General features: G+C 36.1%; 1 protein-coding gene across 1 annotated transcript in view; it reads left to right on the forward strand.

The window, feature by feature from the left end:
* Positions 1-16,026, forward strand: part of ABHD18 (abhydrolase domain containing 18) — a 57,412-nt gene extending 41,386 nt beyond the window's left edge. Inside the window, exons 11-13 of the mRNA XM_080797771.1 lie at positions 12,286-12,664; positions 13,494-13,656; positions 14,941-16,026. Coding sequence (XP_080653897.1) covers positions 12,286-12,664; positions 13,494-13,656; positions 14,941-14,992 — 594 coding nt within the window. The 3' untranslated portion in view covers positions 14,993-16,026. The remainder of the gene's footprint in view (positions 1-12,285; positions 12,665-13,493; positions 13,657-14,940) is intronic.
* Positions 16,027-16,814: the final 788 nt, after the last annotated feature.

The following is a 16,814-nucleotide window of genomic DNA, read 5'->3' on the forward strand; positions in this document are numbered from 1 at the left end:
CTCTTTCAATCTCCTTACTGGTTATGGGTCTGTTCAGGTTTTCTATTTCTTCCTGGTTCAGTTCTGGTAGTTTATATTGTTACTAGAAATGTATCCATTTCTTCTAGATTGTCAAATTTGTTGGCGTAGAGTTGCTTGTAGTATGTTCTTATAATTGTTTGTATTTCTTTGGTGTTGGTTGTGATCTCTCCTCTTTCATTCATGATTTTATTTATTTGGATCCTTTCTCTTTTCTTTTTGATAAGTCTGGCCAGGGGTTTGTCAATCTTATTAATTCTTTCAAAGAACCAGCTCCTAGTTTCGTTGATTTGTTCTATTGTTTTTTCAGTTTCTGTTTCATTGATTTCTGTTCTGATCTTTATGATTTCTCTTCTCCTGCTGGGTTTAGGCTTTCTTTGTTGTTCTTTCTCCAGCTCCTTTAGGTGTAGGGTTAGGTTATGTATTTGGGACCTTGTTTCTTGAGAAAGGCTTCTACCGCTATGTATTTTCCTCTCAGGACTGCCTTTGTTGTGTCCCACAGATTTTGAACCATTGTGTTTTCATTATCATTTGTTTCCATGAATTTTTTCAATTCTTCTTTAATTTCCTGGTTGACCCATTCATTTTTTAGAAGGATGCTGTTTAGGCTCCATGTATTTGCGTTCTTTCCAAATTTCCTCTTGTGATTGAGTTCTAGCTTCAGAGCATTTTGGTCTGAAAATATGCAGGGAATGATCTCAGTCTTTTGATACCAGTTGAGACCTGATTTATGACCTAGGATGTAGTCTATTCTGGAGAATGTTCCATGTGCACTAGAGAAGAATGTATATTCTGTTGCTTTGGGATGGAATGTTCTGAATATATCTGTGATGTCCATCTGGTCCAGTGTGTCATTTAAGGCCTTTATTTCCTTGTTGATCTTTTGCTTAGATGATCTGTCCCTTTCGTGAGGGGTGTGTTAAAGTCCCCATTATTGTATTACTGTCGATGTGTTTCTTTGATTTTGTTATTAATTGGTTTATATAGTTGGCTGCTCCCATGTTAGGGGCATAGATATTTAAGATTGTTAGGTCTTCTTGTTGGACAGACCCTTTGAGGATGATATAGTGTCCTTCCTCATCTCTTATTATAGTCTTTGGCTTAAAATCTAATTGATCTGTTAGAAGGATTGCCACCCCAGCTTTCTTCTGATGTCCATTAGCATGGTACATTGTTTTCCATCCCCTCACTTTAAATCTGGAGGTTTCTTCGGGTCTAAAATGAGTTTCTTGTAGGCAGCATATGGATGGGTTTTGTTTTTTTATCTATTCTGATACCCTGTGTCTTTTGATTGGGGCATTTAGCCCATTAACATTCAGGGTAACTATTGAGAGATATGAATTTAGTGCCATTGTATTGCCTGTAAGGTGACTGTTACTGTATATTGTCTCTGTTTCTTTCTGATCTACTACTTTTAGGGTCTCTCTTTGCTTAGAGGACCCCTTTCAATATTTCCTGTAGAGCTGGTTTGGTGTTTACAAATTCTTTCAGCTTTTGTTTGTCCTGGAAGCTCTTTATCTCTCCTTTTATTTTCAATGATAGCCTAGCCGGATATAGTATTCTTGGCTGCATGTTTTTCTCGTTTAGTGCTCTGAATATATCATGCCAGTTCTTTCTGGCCTGCCAGGTCTCTGTGGATAGGTCCGCTGCCAATCTAATGTTTTTACCCTTGTATGTTACAGACTTCTTTTCCCAGGCTGCTTTCAGGATTTTCTCTTTGTTGCTGAGACTTGTAAATTTTACTCTCAGGTGACGAGGTGTGGACCTATTTTTATTGATTTTGAGGGGCGTTCTTAGCATCTCCTGGATTTTGATGTTTGTTCCCTTTGCCATATTAGGGAAATTCTCTCCAATAATTCTCTCCAATATACCTTCTGCTCCCCTCTCTCTTTCTTCTTCTTCTGGAATCCCAATTATTCTAATGTTGTGTTGTCTTGTGGTGTCGCTTATCTCTCAAATTCTCTCCTCATGGTCCAGTATTTGTTTGTCTCTCTTTTGCTCAGCTTCTTTATTCTCTGTCATTTGGTCTTTTATGTCACTAATTCTTTCTTCTGCCTCATTTATCCTGGCAGTAAGAGCTTCCATTTTTGATTGCACCTCATTAATAGCTTTTTTGATTTCAACTTGGTTAGATTTTAGTTCTTTTATTTCTCCAGAAAGGGCTTTTATCTCTCTGGAGAGGGTTTCTCTAATATCTTCTATGCCTTTTTCGAGCCCAGCTAGAACCTTGAGAATCGTCATTCTGAACTCTAGATCTGTCATATTACCAATGTCTGTATTGATTAGGTCCCCAGCCTTTGGTACTGCCTCTTGTTCTTTTTTTTGAGGTGAGTTTTTCCGCCTTGTCATTTTGTCCAGATAAGATTTGCTTTCTCCTTCTCTAGAATTCCGCTGTTCTTGGTGAGTGAAGTTGGTCTTGGCTGGGTTTCTTGTTGATCTGAGGGAGGGGCCTGTTGTAGTGGTTCTCAAGTGTCTTTGCTGCAGGCGGAATTGCACCGCCCTTGCGAGGGGCCGGGCTAAGTAATCCGCTCGGGTTTGCTTTCGGGAGCTTTTGTTCCCTGAGCGCTTTCCGTAGAGTTCTGGAGGACAAGAATGAAGATGGCGGCCTCCCAATCTTTCGGCCCGGAGGAGCCGAGAGCTTGGGGTCCCGCTCCTCAGTGTGCCCTCAGAGCAAAGCACCCAACCTCCCCGCCTCCCTGGCCTGCAGTCGCGCCTGTAGGAAAGCAGTCAGTGCTGGCACTTGGAGAAAAGCACCTGGTCGCTTCCGTCTCCGTCTCCGTGGCCTCTGGCCCCGCTCCTAGCCCACCCAGCCTGCAACCGGCTCAAGGTAACCCCGGGCTGAGAGCTCGCTCCTCGGCTTTGTCGCTGTAGCCAGCTTTCCCGCTCTAAGACCTGCGAGCTCTGTGGCACTCAGACACCCCCGGTCCTTCTGTGACCCCGCGGGACCTGGGGTTACGCTGACCCTGCCTGGGCTTCCCCCCGGTTTAGCCTCTGGAGTGATGTCCCTCTGTGGAGCAAACTTTTAAAAGTCCTGATTTTGTGCTCCATTGCTCCGCCACTTGCCGGGAGCCGGCCCCTCCCCCCGCGGTCTGTCTTCCCGTCGCTTTGGATTCACTTCTCCGCAGGTCCTACCTTTCAGAAAGTGGTCGATTTTCTGTTTCTAGAATTGTTGCTCTTCTCCTCTTCAATTTCCCGTTGGATTTGTAGATATTCAGAATGGTTAGATAAGCTATCTAGCTGATCTGCTACCCGATGTCGTCTCAGCCTGCTACTTCTCCACCATCTTGACTCCTCCCAATGATTCAGTTTTTTAAAAAGAATCGCAAATTTGTTAAAAAGCAGTAGTACTTTCTAGTTTTTAAGATTCTTCATTTTAAAATATAGATGTAAAAAAATCATGCAATGCAAATATATGGCTTACACCAATAGAATAAAAATTGACCACCCAGGGGTCAGTTAAGTGTCTGCCTTTGGCTTAGGTCATGATCCCAGGGTCCTGGGATTGAGCCCTGCATCGGGCTCCCTACTCAGTGGGGAGCCTGATTCTCCCTCTTCCTCTACTACTCCCCCTGCTTATGCATGCTCACTCTCTCTCTCTCTCAAATAAATTAATAAAATTTTTAAAATAAATTTTTTAGAAAGATAAAAGAAACTGACCACCTTAGATAGTCCACGATGGCAGAGGAGCTGGAGACCTTAGTTTCTTCTGGTCCCAGGAATTCAGCTAGATAGCTATCAAATAATTTTGAACACCTGTGAAGTTAACTGGAGTTCTAAGAAAAGAATAGTTGCAACTCTACAAATAGAGAAGCAACTACTTTCTGCAAGAATGACAAGGTGGAAAAACTCACTTTATAAGAGAACAAGAGGCAGCACTGATTGCCAGGGATCTAATCAGTATGGATATAAGTAAGATGTCAGGTCTAGATTCAGAATAACAATTATAAAAATACTGTCTGGGTTTAAAAAAGCATAGAAAACACTAGAGAATCCCTGTCTGGAGAACTAAAAAAACTAAAATGTAATCAAGTCAAAATCAAAAAGACTATTAATGAGATGCAATAAAAAATGGAGGCTTTAACTGCTGAGATAAATGAGCTCCAGAAGAGAGAATTAGTGACATAGAAGACCAAACAATGGAGAATAAAAAGGCTGAGAAAAAGAGAGAGAAACAACTACTGGATCACAAGGGGAGAATTTGAGAGATATGTGATAACATAAAGTGAAATAATTCTAGAATAATTGGGATCCCAGAAGAAGAAGAGAGAGAGAGAGGAGGGTGTGTAGAAGATATATTGGAGCAAATTATAGTGAAGAAATCCAATTTGGGGAAGAAAACAGGCATCAAAATGTAGGAGGTACAGAGAATCCCCCTCAAAAATCAATATATGCCCAACATATAATAGTGAAACTTGCAAATCTCAGAAATGAAGAGAAAATCCTGAAAGTAGCTTGGAACAAGAGGGCAGAAACATCAGTTGGCAGCAGCCCTATCCGCAGAGACCTGCAGGCCAGAAAGGACTGGCTTGATGTGTTCAGGGTGCTGAATGAGAAAAATATGCAGCCAAGAATACTTTATCCAGCTAGAATGTCGGTCAAAATAGACAACGTGATAAAAAGCTTCTAGGACAAACAGAAACTAAAAGAATTTGTGATCTTCGCTTAAAGGGATCCTTTAAGCTAAGAGACAGCCCAAAAGTAACATAGACCAGAAAGGAACAGAGACAATATACAGAAATAGTGACTTTACAGCTAATACAATGGCACTAAATTCGTATCTGTCAGTAGTTACTCTGAATGGAAATGGGCTAAATGCCCCCAATCAAAAGACACAGGGTATCAGATTGAGTTAAAAAAAGCAAGACCCATCAGTACGCTGTTTCCAAGAGACATTTTAGACCCAAAGACACCTCCAGATTTAAAGTGAGGGGATGGAAGACTATTTATCATGCTAATGGACATCAAAAGAAAGCTGAGGTGGCAATCCTTAAGTCAGACAAATTAGATTTTAAACCAAAGACAGTAATAAGAGATTAGGAAGGACACTTTATCATAATTAAAGCGTCTATCCAACAAGAAGATCTAACAGTTGTAAATATTTATGCCCCTAACATGGGAGCAGCCAATTATATGAGCCAATTAATAACAAAATTAAAGAAACACATAAATAATAATACAATTATAGGAGGGGACTTTAACACCCCCCTCCCTGAGAAAATCAACAAGGAAATAAGGGCTTTGAATGACCCACTGGACCAGATAGACTTCATGGATATATTCAGAGCATTCCACCTAAAGCAACAAAGTATATATTCTTGAGTACACATAGGACATTCTCCAGAATAGATCACATACTGGGTCACAAATCAGGTCTCATCTGGTACCAAAAGTTAGGATCATTCCCTGCATATTTTCAGACCACAATGCTTTGAAACTGGAACTCACTGATAAGAGGAAATTTGGAAAGAATGCAAATGCATGGAGGCTAAAGAGCACCCTAGTAAGAATGAATGGGTCAACCAGGAAATTAAAAGAATTTAAAAAATTCATGGAAAAAAATGAAAATGAAAACACATTTGTTCAAAACCTTTGGGATGCAGCGAAGGCAGTCCTAAGAGGGAAGTACATAGCAATACAAACCTTTCTCAAGCAATAAGAAAGGTCTCAAATACACAACCTAACCTTAAATCTAAAGGAGATGGAGAAAGAACAGCAAATAAAACCTAAAACCAGCAGGAGAAGAGAATTAATAAAGATTAGAGTAGAAATCAATGAAATAGAAATAAAAAGAAGAGCAGAACAAATCAACGACACTAGGAGCTGGTTCTTTGAAAGAATTAATAAGATTGATAAACCCCTGGCCAGACTTATCAAAAAGAAAAGAGAAAAGACCCAAATAAATAAAGTCATGAATGAAAGAGAAGAGATCACAACCAACCCCAAAGAAATAGAAACAATTATAAGAACGTATTATGAGCAACTATATGCCAAAAAATTAGGCGATCTGGATGAAATGGATGCATTCTTAGAGACATAAACTACCAGAACTGAACCAGGAAGAAATAGAAAACCTGACCAGACCCATAACCAGCAAGGAAATTGAAGCAGTAATCAAAAATCTCCCAACAAACAAGAGCCCAGGGCCAGACGGCTTCCCAAGGGAATTCTACCAAACATGGAAAGAAGAGCTAATACGTATTCTTTGAAGCTGTTTCAGAAAATTGAAATGGAAGGATAACTTCCAAATTCTTCTTATGAGTCCAGCATTATCTTGATCCCAAAACTAGACAAAGACCCTACAAAATGGAGAATTACAAACCAATATCCCTGATGAACATAATGCAAAAATTCTCACCAAGTTATTAGCCAGTAGGATCCAACAGTACATTAAAAGGATTTTTCACCATGACCAAGTGGAATTTATTCTTGGGCTACAAGGGTGATTCAACATCCACAAATCAATCAATGTGATACACTACATAAGTAAAGGACAAGACCCATGTGATCCTCTCAATGTGGAAAAAACATTTGGTAAAATACAGTATCCTTTCTTGATAAAAATTCTCTGCCATGTAGGGATAGAGGGAACATACCTCAATATCATAAAAGCCATCTATGAAAAGCTCATAGTATCATTCTCAACAGGAAAAAACTGAGAGCTTTTCCCCTAAGGTCAGGAAAACTACAGGGATGTCCACTATCACCACTGTTGTTCAACATAGTACTAGAAGTCCTAGCCTCACCAATCACCAATCAGACAACAAAAAGAAATAAAAGGCACCCAAATCAGCAAAGAAGAAGTCAAACTCTAACTTTCACCAATGACATGGTACTCTGTGTGGAAAAGCCAAAAGACTTTTCCCCAAAATTGCTAGAACTCGTACAGGAATTCAGCAAAGTGGCAGGATATAAAACCAATGCACAGAAATCAGTTGCATTTCTATACACTAACAATGAAACAGAAGAAAGAAATTAAGGAGTCGATCCAATTTACAATTGTACCGAAAATCATAAGATACCTAGGAATAAAGCTAACCGAAGAGGCAAAGGATTTGTACTCAGAAGACTATAGAGTACTCACGAAAGAAACTGAAGAAGATACAAAGAAATGGAAAAATATTCTGTGCTCACAGATAGGAAGAACAATTATTGTTAAAATATCTGTGCTACCTAGAGCAATCTATACATGCAATGAATTCCTTTCAAAATACCATCAACTTTTTTCACAGAGCTGGAACAAATAATCCTAAAAAGTATGGAACTAGAGAAGGCCCCAAATAGCAGAAGGAATGTTGAAAAAGAAAACCAAAGCTGGTCACGTCTCAATTCCAGACTTCAAGCTGTATTACAAAGCTATAATCATCAAGACATATGGTACTGGCACAAAAACAGACACTTAGACCAATGGCGTAGTATAGAAAGCCCAGAAATGGACCCTCCACTCTAAGGTGCACTAATCTTTGACAAAGCAGGAAAGAATGTCCAATGGAAAGACAGCCTTTTCAACAAATGGTGTTGGGAAAATTGGACAGCCACATGCAGAAGAATGAGACTGGACCATTTCTTTACACCATACACAAAAATAGATTCAAAGTAGATGAAAGACCTAAATGTGAGACAGGAATCCATCAAGATCCTAGAGGAGAATGCAGGGAACAACCTCTATGATCTTGGCCACAGCAACTTCTTGCTGGATATATCTCTAAAGGCAAGGTAAACAAAGGCCAAAATGAACTATTGGGAATTTGTCAAGATAAAATCTTTTGCACAGCAAAGGAAATAGTCGACAAAACAAAAGACAATGGACAGAATGGGAGAAGACATTTGCAAATGTCTTATCAGATAAAGGGCTAGTATCCAAAATCTATAAGGAATTTACCAAACTCAATACCCAAGAACAAATAATCCAGTCAAGAAGTGGGCAGAAGACATGAACAGACATTTCTCCAAGGAAGACACACAGATGGCCAACAGATACATGAAAAAATGCTCAATATCACTTGACATCAGGGAAATACAAATCAAAATCTCAATTAGATACCACCTACACCGGTCAGAATGGCTAAAATTAAGTCAGGAAATGACAGATGCTAGTGAGCATGTGGAAAAAGGGGAACACTCTTATACTGTTGGTGGGAATGCAAGCTGGTACAGCCACTCTGGAAAACAGCATGGAGGTTCCTCAAAAAGTTGAAAATAGCGCTACTGTACGATCCAGGAATTGCACTACTGGTTATTTACCTCAAAGATACAAGTGTAGTGATCTGAAGGGGCACCTGCACCCCAATGTTTATAGCAGCTGTGTCCACAATTTCTTAACTATTCAAAGAGCCCAGATGTCCATCGACAGATGAATGGATAACGAAGATGGAATAGAATACTACTCAGCCATCAAAAAAAAAAATCTTTTCATTTGCAACAATGTGGATGGAACTAGAGGGTATTATGCTAAGGGAGGGTATTATGGTAAGTGAAATAAGTCAACCAGAGAAAGACAATTATGATCTTGTATGTGTACTTAAGAAACAAAACAGGATCATCAGGGGAAGAGTGGAAAAAAATTTTTAAAAAAGGACCACCCAACCCAGAAACCGCTTCCATGTGTCCTAATTAAAAAGCCCTTCTTCCCTGACTATTAATCATTATCCTGATTTTTATAGTAATTACTTCCTCTGTCTTTACAATAATTTTATTGTCCCAATGTGTGTCATTAGACACAATTCTTTTATTTGATGTGCTTTGAAGTATCTTTTAATCTGTTAAGTTCTATTCCTTTCCCTTTCCTTGTAATTTATCGATTGATGAATTTAGGCTATTTATTTGTAGAGTTTCTCACATTCTAGCTTTTTTCTTTTTTAAGATTTTAATTTATTTGTCAGAGAGAGAGAGCATGCGCGTGCACAAGCAGGGGGAGGGGCTGGCAGAGGGAGAAGCAGGCTCCCTGCTGAGCAAGGAGCCTGATGTGGAACTTGATCCCAGGATCCATGATCTGAGTGGAAGGCTGACGCTTAACCACCTGAGCCACCCAGAAGTCCCAAGTGTAGCTATTTCTGATTGCATTCTCATGGTACAGTTTAGCATGTTCACCCATGCTCTATATTGCCTGAAAGTTGGCAGCTGGGTCTAGAGTCTCCATTCAGTTTTTATTTCTTTAGTAGGAGTACAGGAAGCACATAATGTCTAGTCTCTATTTTGTGGTGTAAGCCTCCATTCATGTTTAATACCTATGTCTGTTAATAGTGGAGAGCTGCAAAATGCTAATATTCTATCATTTTTTTATTTATTCATTTGAATTCTTATATAAAAAGGCATTTATCTATTATTTGGTTACCTAGTAGTTCAGTTCATCTAGGAAAGGCAAGATAAATGCTTGATTCTTTACTGTAGTCTACCAGTTTTCAGGAAAATTAATTGGTTCCCTGTTAGTTTCCTAAGGTGATCAATTCCTTTAATGATTTTTTTTTCTTTTTATGAATTTTTAATTTTACACATTCAGTTTGGAAGTCACTGAGAATCTCAAGAAATCTCAGAAAGGAAATGAGACTCTCCACTATCAATTAGGACTTTTGTAATTATACCACTATAAATCTCACTCTTGTAAAGTAAGTCTGTCTTGCATAACCTCAAAGGATTATTATGTGCCTAAGAACTTTGTTACAAAATACTGCTAAGTGCTAGTTAGTTCCTTGTGCTCCCCTGTACATATAAGCCAAAAGATGCCTATATTTGAGAGCTTATGAGAAAACTCAATATGAAAATTTTTTGAAGGGAGAATCAAAAATTTTGGTTGTCTGAAATGGCAGTGTGGTCTTACCCAGCACTTTCTTTGTGCCTCTAACTCGTGAGGGTTGTATAGAACTTTTTTTGTCCCGGGGTGCCTGGGTGGCTCAGTCGGTTAAGCATCTGCCTTCAGCTCAGGTCATGATCCCACTGTCCTGGGATTGAGCCCCACATCAGGCTCCCTTCTTAACAGGGAGCCTTCTTCTCCCTCTCCCTCTGCTGCTCTCCCTGCTTGTGCTCCCTTTCTCTCTCTGTCAAAAAATAAAAAAATCTTTAAAAAAAAAAAAAAGTTTTTTTGTCCCAGAACTAGTTCACAGTCATGCATAGTCAAGAAATGTCAAGATGGCTTCCTTCTTTTTTGTTATAAACAGTTTTTCCAATCAAAAGCAGTTAAAGTTGATGGTGTAGCCCTCTGAGTAGTTCTAGTTTGCTTAATCTTATATTTCTCAATGTTTCCAAACTTCCTTTTCCATTCCCTCTTATATTTATTTGATCTGGATGACTTCAGTGATTTGTTCTACTAGCCAGGTTGTTGGGTTCCTTTTATTCCTTGGCTTCAATGAATTTTTCATTCTTTAATTTTTTAAATAGATTATATGGCCATGTAGTTTAAGCATCATGAAGTATAAAAAGGCATATAATGAAACACATCCTATCCTTATTCTCAATTTGCCTAAGTCCTATCTCCCTCAATAAATAACCCGTTATTTATTAATATTTCAAGGAATTTTTCAAACCAGTAGAAATATGAGCTTTTTTCTTACCTTTTCTTAGGGACTATACACAAATGTTTCTTTTTTCTTTTTTGCTGCTGCATAATAATCAATTATATGGGTGATGTACCATGATTTATTAACCAGTACCCTGTTGATGTGATTTCTCATTTTTTTGCTCGTAACAAACAGTGCTGCAATGAATAAATTTGCACATATGTCATTTCACAAGTGTAAATTCCTAGAGATGTTATTGCATTTGTAATGTTAGATTTTGTCTACTTCTGCTTGTGTCTGTCTATGCTAGCAGTAGGAACATGTGTATCTATTTCCCCATAATTTCACAAATTGAGTGTATTAGCAAACTTAAGGGTTTTGTTTTGTTTGTTAACCTGATGATGAAATTGGTATTGTTTTTATTTACTTAATTTTAAGTAAAATTTGATATGTTTCTAAGTTTAAGAGCTATATATATTTCAATGTCTGTGACCTTTATTTACATGTCGCTTGCTCACTCCTTCTATTGTGGTTTTCGGCTTTGTGTTCACTTCTAGCTCTTAATAAAAGCAGTTAGCTTTGTCATATAAGTTACAAATATATTTTTCCATACTGTCATTTTTTTTTCTTTTGACTCTGCCCTTAGTGTTTAATAAAGTTTATTTTACTTAAATTATATTGTACTTACAAGTCCTTAAACTAAGTACATACTTTGGAGATTTTAATAGGCAATTATTTTTTCCTTGATAATTTTAAATTCTTCTTAGTTCAACCTGAGAAAGGGGTTGGATGTGGGTGATGTATTACTTGCCAGGATACACTCATAAGGCTTTTGGAAGTTCTAAGATTCAGGCAGATCATGATTTCAAAACTTTGGCAACAAGCATATGGTGTAGACTAAATGATACCCTTTAGTGTTTAAGAGGAGACATTTAGCAATATAGTATGTCTTTTATTTATCTAGTCCTCAGATAAATCTTGACATCTCTTTTTTCTTTGTTATTGTTTAAGTTGTAAAATATATGCAACATAAAATGTACAATTTCAGCCATGCTGAGGTGTACAGTTCAGTGGTGTTATTAAGTGCATTCACATTGTTGTGCAACCATCGCCTCTCTCCATCACCACCATCCATCTCCAGCACTTTTCATTTTACTAAACTGAAACTCTGTACCCATTAAACGATAATTCTTCATTCCCCCTCCTTCCAGCCCCTGGCAGTCCCCACTCAATTCTCTATCTCTATGAATTGGACTACTCTAGATTACCTCATAAAAGTTGGAATCATACAATATTTGTTGTTTGTCTAGCTTATTCATTTAGCATAGTTTCTTTAGGGTTCATCCATGTTGAAGTATGTATCAGAATTTCATTCCTTTTAAGACTAAATGATAATCAGGGTGCCTGGGTGGCTCAGTTGTTGGGTGTCTGTCTTCAGCTCAGGTCATAATCCCAGGGTCCAGGGATTGAGCCCTGCATCTGGCTCCCCGCTCAACAGGAAGCTGCTTCTCCCTCTCCCACCGCCCCTGCTTGTGTTTCCTCTCTCGCTGTGTTTCTCTCTGTCAAATAAATAGAAGAAATATTTTAAAAAAATTAAAAATCATTTAGAAGAAAATAAAGGAGAATGTTTAAAAAAAAGACAATGATAATCCATTGTATGTATGTACTACATTTTATTCATTCATTTATTCACTGATGGAATTTGTGTTTTATCTTTAACAAGGTTGTTAAATAAGTTGTATTTTATAATAAATGATATTTTCTTTTATTTATTTAGACAGATTCTTTCAAAATGGGACAAGAGTTTGTGAAACGCTTCCCTATAAGTGCAGACAAGCTAACTAACCTTAATGTGGTTTCTGGAACTTTAAATTTAGATATGACAAACCAAGTTGTATCCCCAAAACCTAGTGAGTGCCATAAATCTAGTAAAACATCTGTCAGTGCCACATCAGAAAGACTCTTACTGCAAGATACCTCTAAGATGGAGTGCTTCAATCAAACGCTTTCAACCAACAGAAGTAATTATACAAGTTGCAATCCTCAGTCATATCATCTACTCAGTAAAGAACACAGAAGAAACAATCTTCAGAAAGAGTCTTTAATATTCATGAAAGGAGTCATGGATGAATGTACTCATGTGGCAAATTTCTCAGGTACCAATTTTTATATGAAATTAAGAATGTTTGCTGATGTGTAAATATTTGTGAAATATTTTTTAAAGATGCTTTATAAAATAATTTCATATTTTCAAGAGTATGTTTATTGTTGGCTCCAGAATATATTTTCCAGGATAAGTTAGTTATTTAAATGCATCATATTTTATCATGATTATCTAAAACCATCTTATTAGTTTAAAAATATATTGGATTTTGTGGGGAATAGGGGGATTGCGTAACAGGGTGATGGATATTGGGGAAGGCATGCATTGTACTGAGCACTGGGTATTATATAAGAGTGATGAATCACAGACCTGTACCCCTGAAACAAATAATACATTATAGGTTAATTAATTGAATTTAAATTTTAAAATATATGTTGGATTTTGTGTCTTTTTTAGAATGTTCATCTTTTTGTTTTAGAGATAAATATTATGATATTATGCTGTATTATAGTTGGTTTTTAACTTAATCAAAAAGTTTTAGGGGTGCCTGGGAGAATCAGTTGGTTAAGCAGCTGCCTTCAGCTCAGGTCATGATCTCAGGGTCCTAGGATTCAGCCCTAGGTCTGGCTCCCTGCTCAGGAGGAGGTGTGCTTCTCCCTTTCCTTCTGTCCCTGCCCCCACTCATTCCTAGTCTGTGCTCTCTCTCTCTTTCAAATAAATAAATATAAAATCTTTAAAAAAAAAATTTAGTTTGACAGATGTTTCATTTAGTGTACTGTCAGGGGTATTTCATTTTCTAATATGATTAATAGTATTTATATAAAAATCTTAAGAGCTTTTTAAGGGTATATATGTTTTATCTTTTAAAATTCTATCCCTAGTTCCAGTTGACCCAAGCCTCATTATAGTGGTTCAAGCCAAAGAAGATGCTTATATTCCACGAACAGGAGTTCGAAGTCTACAAGAAATTTGGCCTGGTTGTGAAATCCGTTATCTAGAAGGGGGTCATATTAGTGCTTATCTTTTTAAGCAAGGACTCTTCAGGTAAGATGATTGGTCTAAACAGGTATCTGTTTATTTGCTTGTTTTTTGGAATTTTTTTTTTTTGGCCTCAAAAAATAGAGAAGATTGGGTATTTTTACTACATGTTTTAGTCTTCTTTTTTCTTCCCTGCCTCCCTCAATTCTCACATTGTGATACTTTTTCCTATACCATGCTCTTCTTTTTTCTTTTACAGAACTAGGGAAGTAGCATATGATAGGCACATTTTATTGTATGTTTTTACCCTCTTCAAATATTAATAGCCAGGTATATTTAGGGTAGAGGGAGGAACACCAGGGTTTGTAAAACTTGCTTTGGTTCATCTTGAATTTTTCACTCCACTTTCTTCTCTCAGATGGCATGAGCATCTATGGAAGAGTCCAGCACTGTTTTTCAGTAACAAGTGAATATTGAACCTTACATGAGAAGTGAAAATATTGGTTTTAATGTAAATAACCTTATGTGACTCCAGTACTTACTAGAAGTTATAAAAACTTTTTTGCTGTATCTCTAGTTTTTTGATAGCCTATATTATTTCTACTTCTATTCAAATTTGATGGTAAAATGTATCATTGGGATATATTTATCATTAATGGTTAAATAAATTAGTTCACATAAAGTGCTTAGATAAGTGCCCTGTGCATGCTGTGTTTCAAAACTGCCAGCTGCATCACTAGATAACAAAGAATTGTATTACTTCACGTTTGACATGTTTTAGCTCTTTTTAATCCAAGAAATAATTCTTTGTATGTTGTCACTTATTTAGTTCAACTTTTAAATGTCACCTTAAATGTCCAATTAAAATATTAAAACACCCTGTGAAGGGAATATTGGAAACTAAGGCTTCTGCTTTTAGTTCAGTTGCTAAGAACATGTGTTTTTCTGGACAAAAAGCATCCTTATCATAATTTATGAAACAGGTTGAATAAATACTACATTATGAAAAGTTACATAGCCAGTTAATTTGCAACAAGTGACATACATACATACATATTTTATATTGCATATATATATTATATAAATGCATATATTATGTAAGTTCGAAGGCACAAAAAAGTACATCATAGAAAAGTACTTCTGAATTCATCATCAGTTGAAAGCACATTTGAGGTTTTCAGTTACATGGATCCAAACACCCACCCTCAGGTACCTGCCTCTTTCAAAGCTATTTGGAGAGGAAGTCAGGTTGCAAGCCACGGGTAACTTTGGAAATAACATAATAAAAGTAGTGTCCGTCTTCGTCTTTTGCTCATTACTTAACAGTTTTTCTTTCATCTTTAATTTTAGACAAGCCATCTATGATGCATTTGAACGCTTCCTCCATAAATATGCTAACTAATTGGATCACTGTATGTAACCAGAATGGCCATCATGTTTCCTACAAAAGGAGTTTTTCATCTTTTGATGATAAGAAGAATAAGCAGACAGCACTATATATCTAACTGCTATCAATTTAGTCTGGAATTCATTGTTATGATCAGTCAACAGTGATCTTAAAATACATGTGAATAATTTTAAACCAATATTTGGATGAAATAATGTTGAAGTATTTTGTTACTGTTTTGTGGAAACCCCATATATGCAATATTTTGTCTGTTACTATTTATGAAAACCTTAAATTTTTAATTGTGAATAATTTATTAATTAAATTTATTCATAGAAACCTTATTGGTTTTTAAAGAACTGCTAAATCAAGTTAAGTTTGTAATACATCAGCATGTATTGTATACCCTTATATGATAGTTCTCCTATTGATTTGAGAACATGTTTCCTTCTTATCTTCAACTTTAAGTTCTGCCATCGAAATATTTAATGATGTATAAAATCAGTGTTAACTTTGAATTCTAAAAAAGATCCTGATTGCTTCATACTTAGGTAGTTTTGATAATTAAAACAAATGTGGGAATGCAGATAAGATGCATATGACTTGGCTGAACTTTAAAACTTTACCAAATATGAGGTTAGAAAATGATGCCAAACATATGTCCCCTACTTAAGAAGTTTCAATTCATGAAAAATGGAAATGATGAAAGACCTATTGCATTACTTGATACTGTGTCTTAACATTTTCTTATATACTCTGGGTTTGCTAAACATCCAACTTTAGTCAGATGTACTTGATAGCTTTGGCTTTTTAATTTCAGAAATTAAAGACCATATATGAAATTGACTTGTTCCATATAACTTCATTTTACAGAAGAGATATAATAACTACTAACTTTTTTAAGTGGAAGATTATATGATTAGATTTGGTGCTTTTTATGTTAAACTTCTCAAGCTAAGATCTAAAATGTTTGAAAAAAGTAGAATATATATTTTTGGGAATTGCATCAAGGTTTGGAATAAATGTATTTGCTTTTTATTTGTTCGAAATCTGTGTTGTCTCTGGATTATTTTAAAATATGTATTCCTGGTCTAGCAAGGATATTTGAATTATAATGTGCCTTTATATTCTTTTAGTAGAAGATTTTATTTATTACTAATGTCTCCATCAGTTTAACTTTTAAAAACTATTTTAAAAAGTCACTAATGTGAAGTCATTGATGGTATACAAAACTGTAAATTCTGTAAAACTGCTTTGGCACAGCAAGCCAAATCAATTTGGACAGCCATTTGGCCTATAGCCATTTTATATCTTCAGACTAGAACCTTTACTTTTAACTGAAAGTATAAAATGTACTAAAATTCTTAAACAAAAACACCCTTTAAAGATAAAATAAGACTTATTGTCAAATGAATTACAAGAATTTTCTTGGTATATAGGAGGCAATATGATTGAATGCTTTCTGAATTATACCTTAGTAAAACCAATATTTATTTTTTACCTAAATATTTCTTACTAAGCAATAATGTACTGTGGTGTAGGACTTTCTGTTGGTAAAAGAATGAAATTTTATTTCATTTTAATTAACTTTTAGGCATAACTAGTTTTTCCCAAATAAATGTGAAAGAAAGTTTTAAAAATTTCATCTCTTAACCAGATGTTTTTACAAATATTATCCACACAACTTCCTAAATTGATCAAGGTGCAACATACCTTTTCTTAAAGTTTTTTAATCCACTTATCCCAAAATAGTGACTCAAGCTTTATATATACACATTTATATGTACATATATAGTGTAAGGTATATACGTTATATATATAAAATAACGTGTTATAT

The sequence above is a fragment of the Martes martes genome (assembly GCF_963455335.1).
Source record: "Martes martes genome assembly, chromosome: 2".
Classification (NCBI taxonomy): Eukaryota; Metazoa; Chordata; class Mammalia; order Carnivora; family Mustelidae; genus Martes; species Martes martes.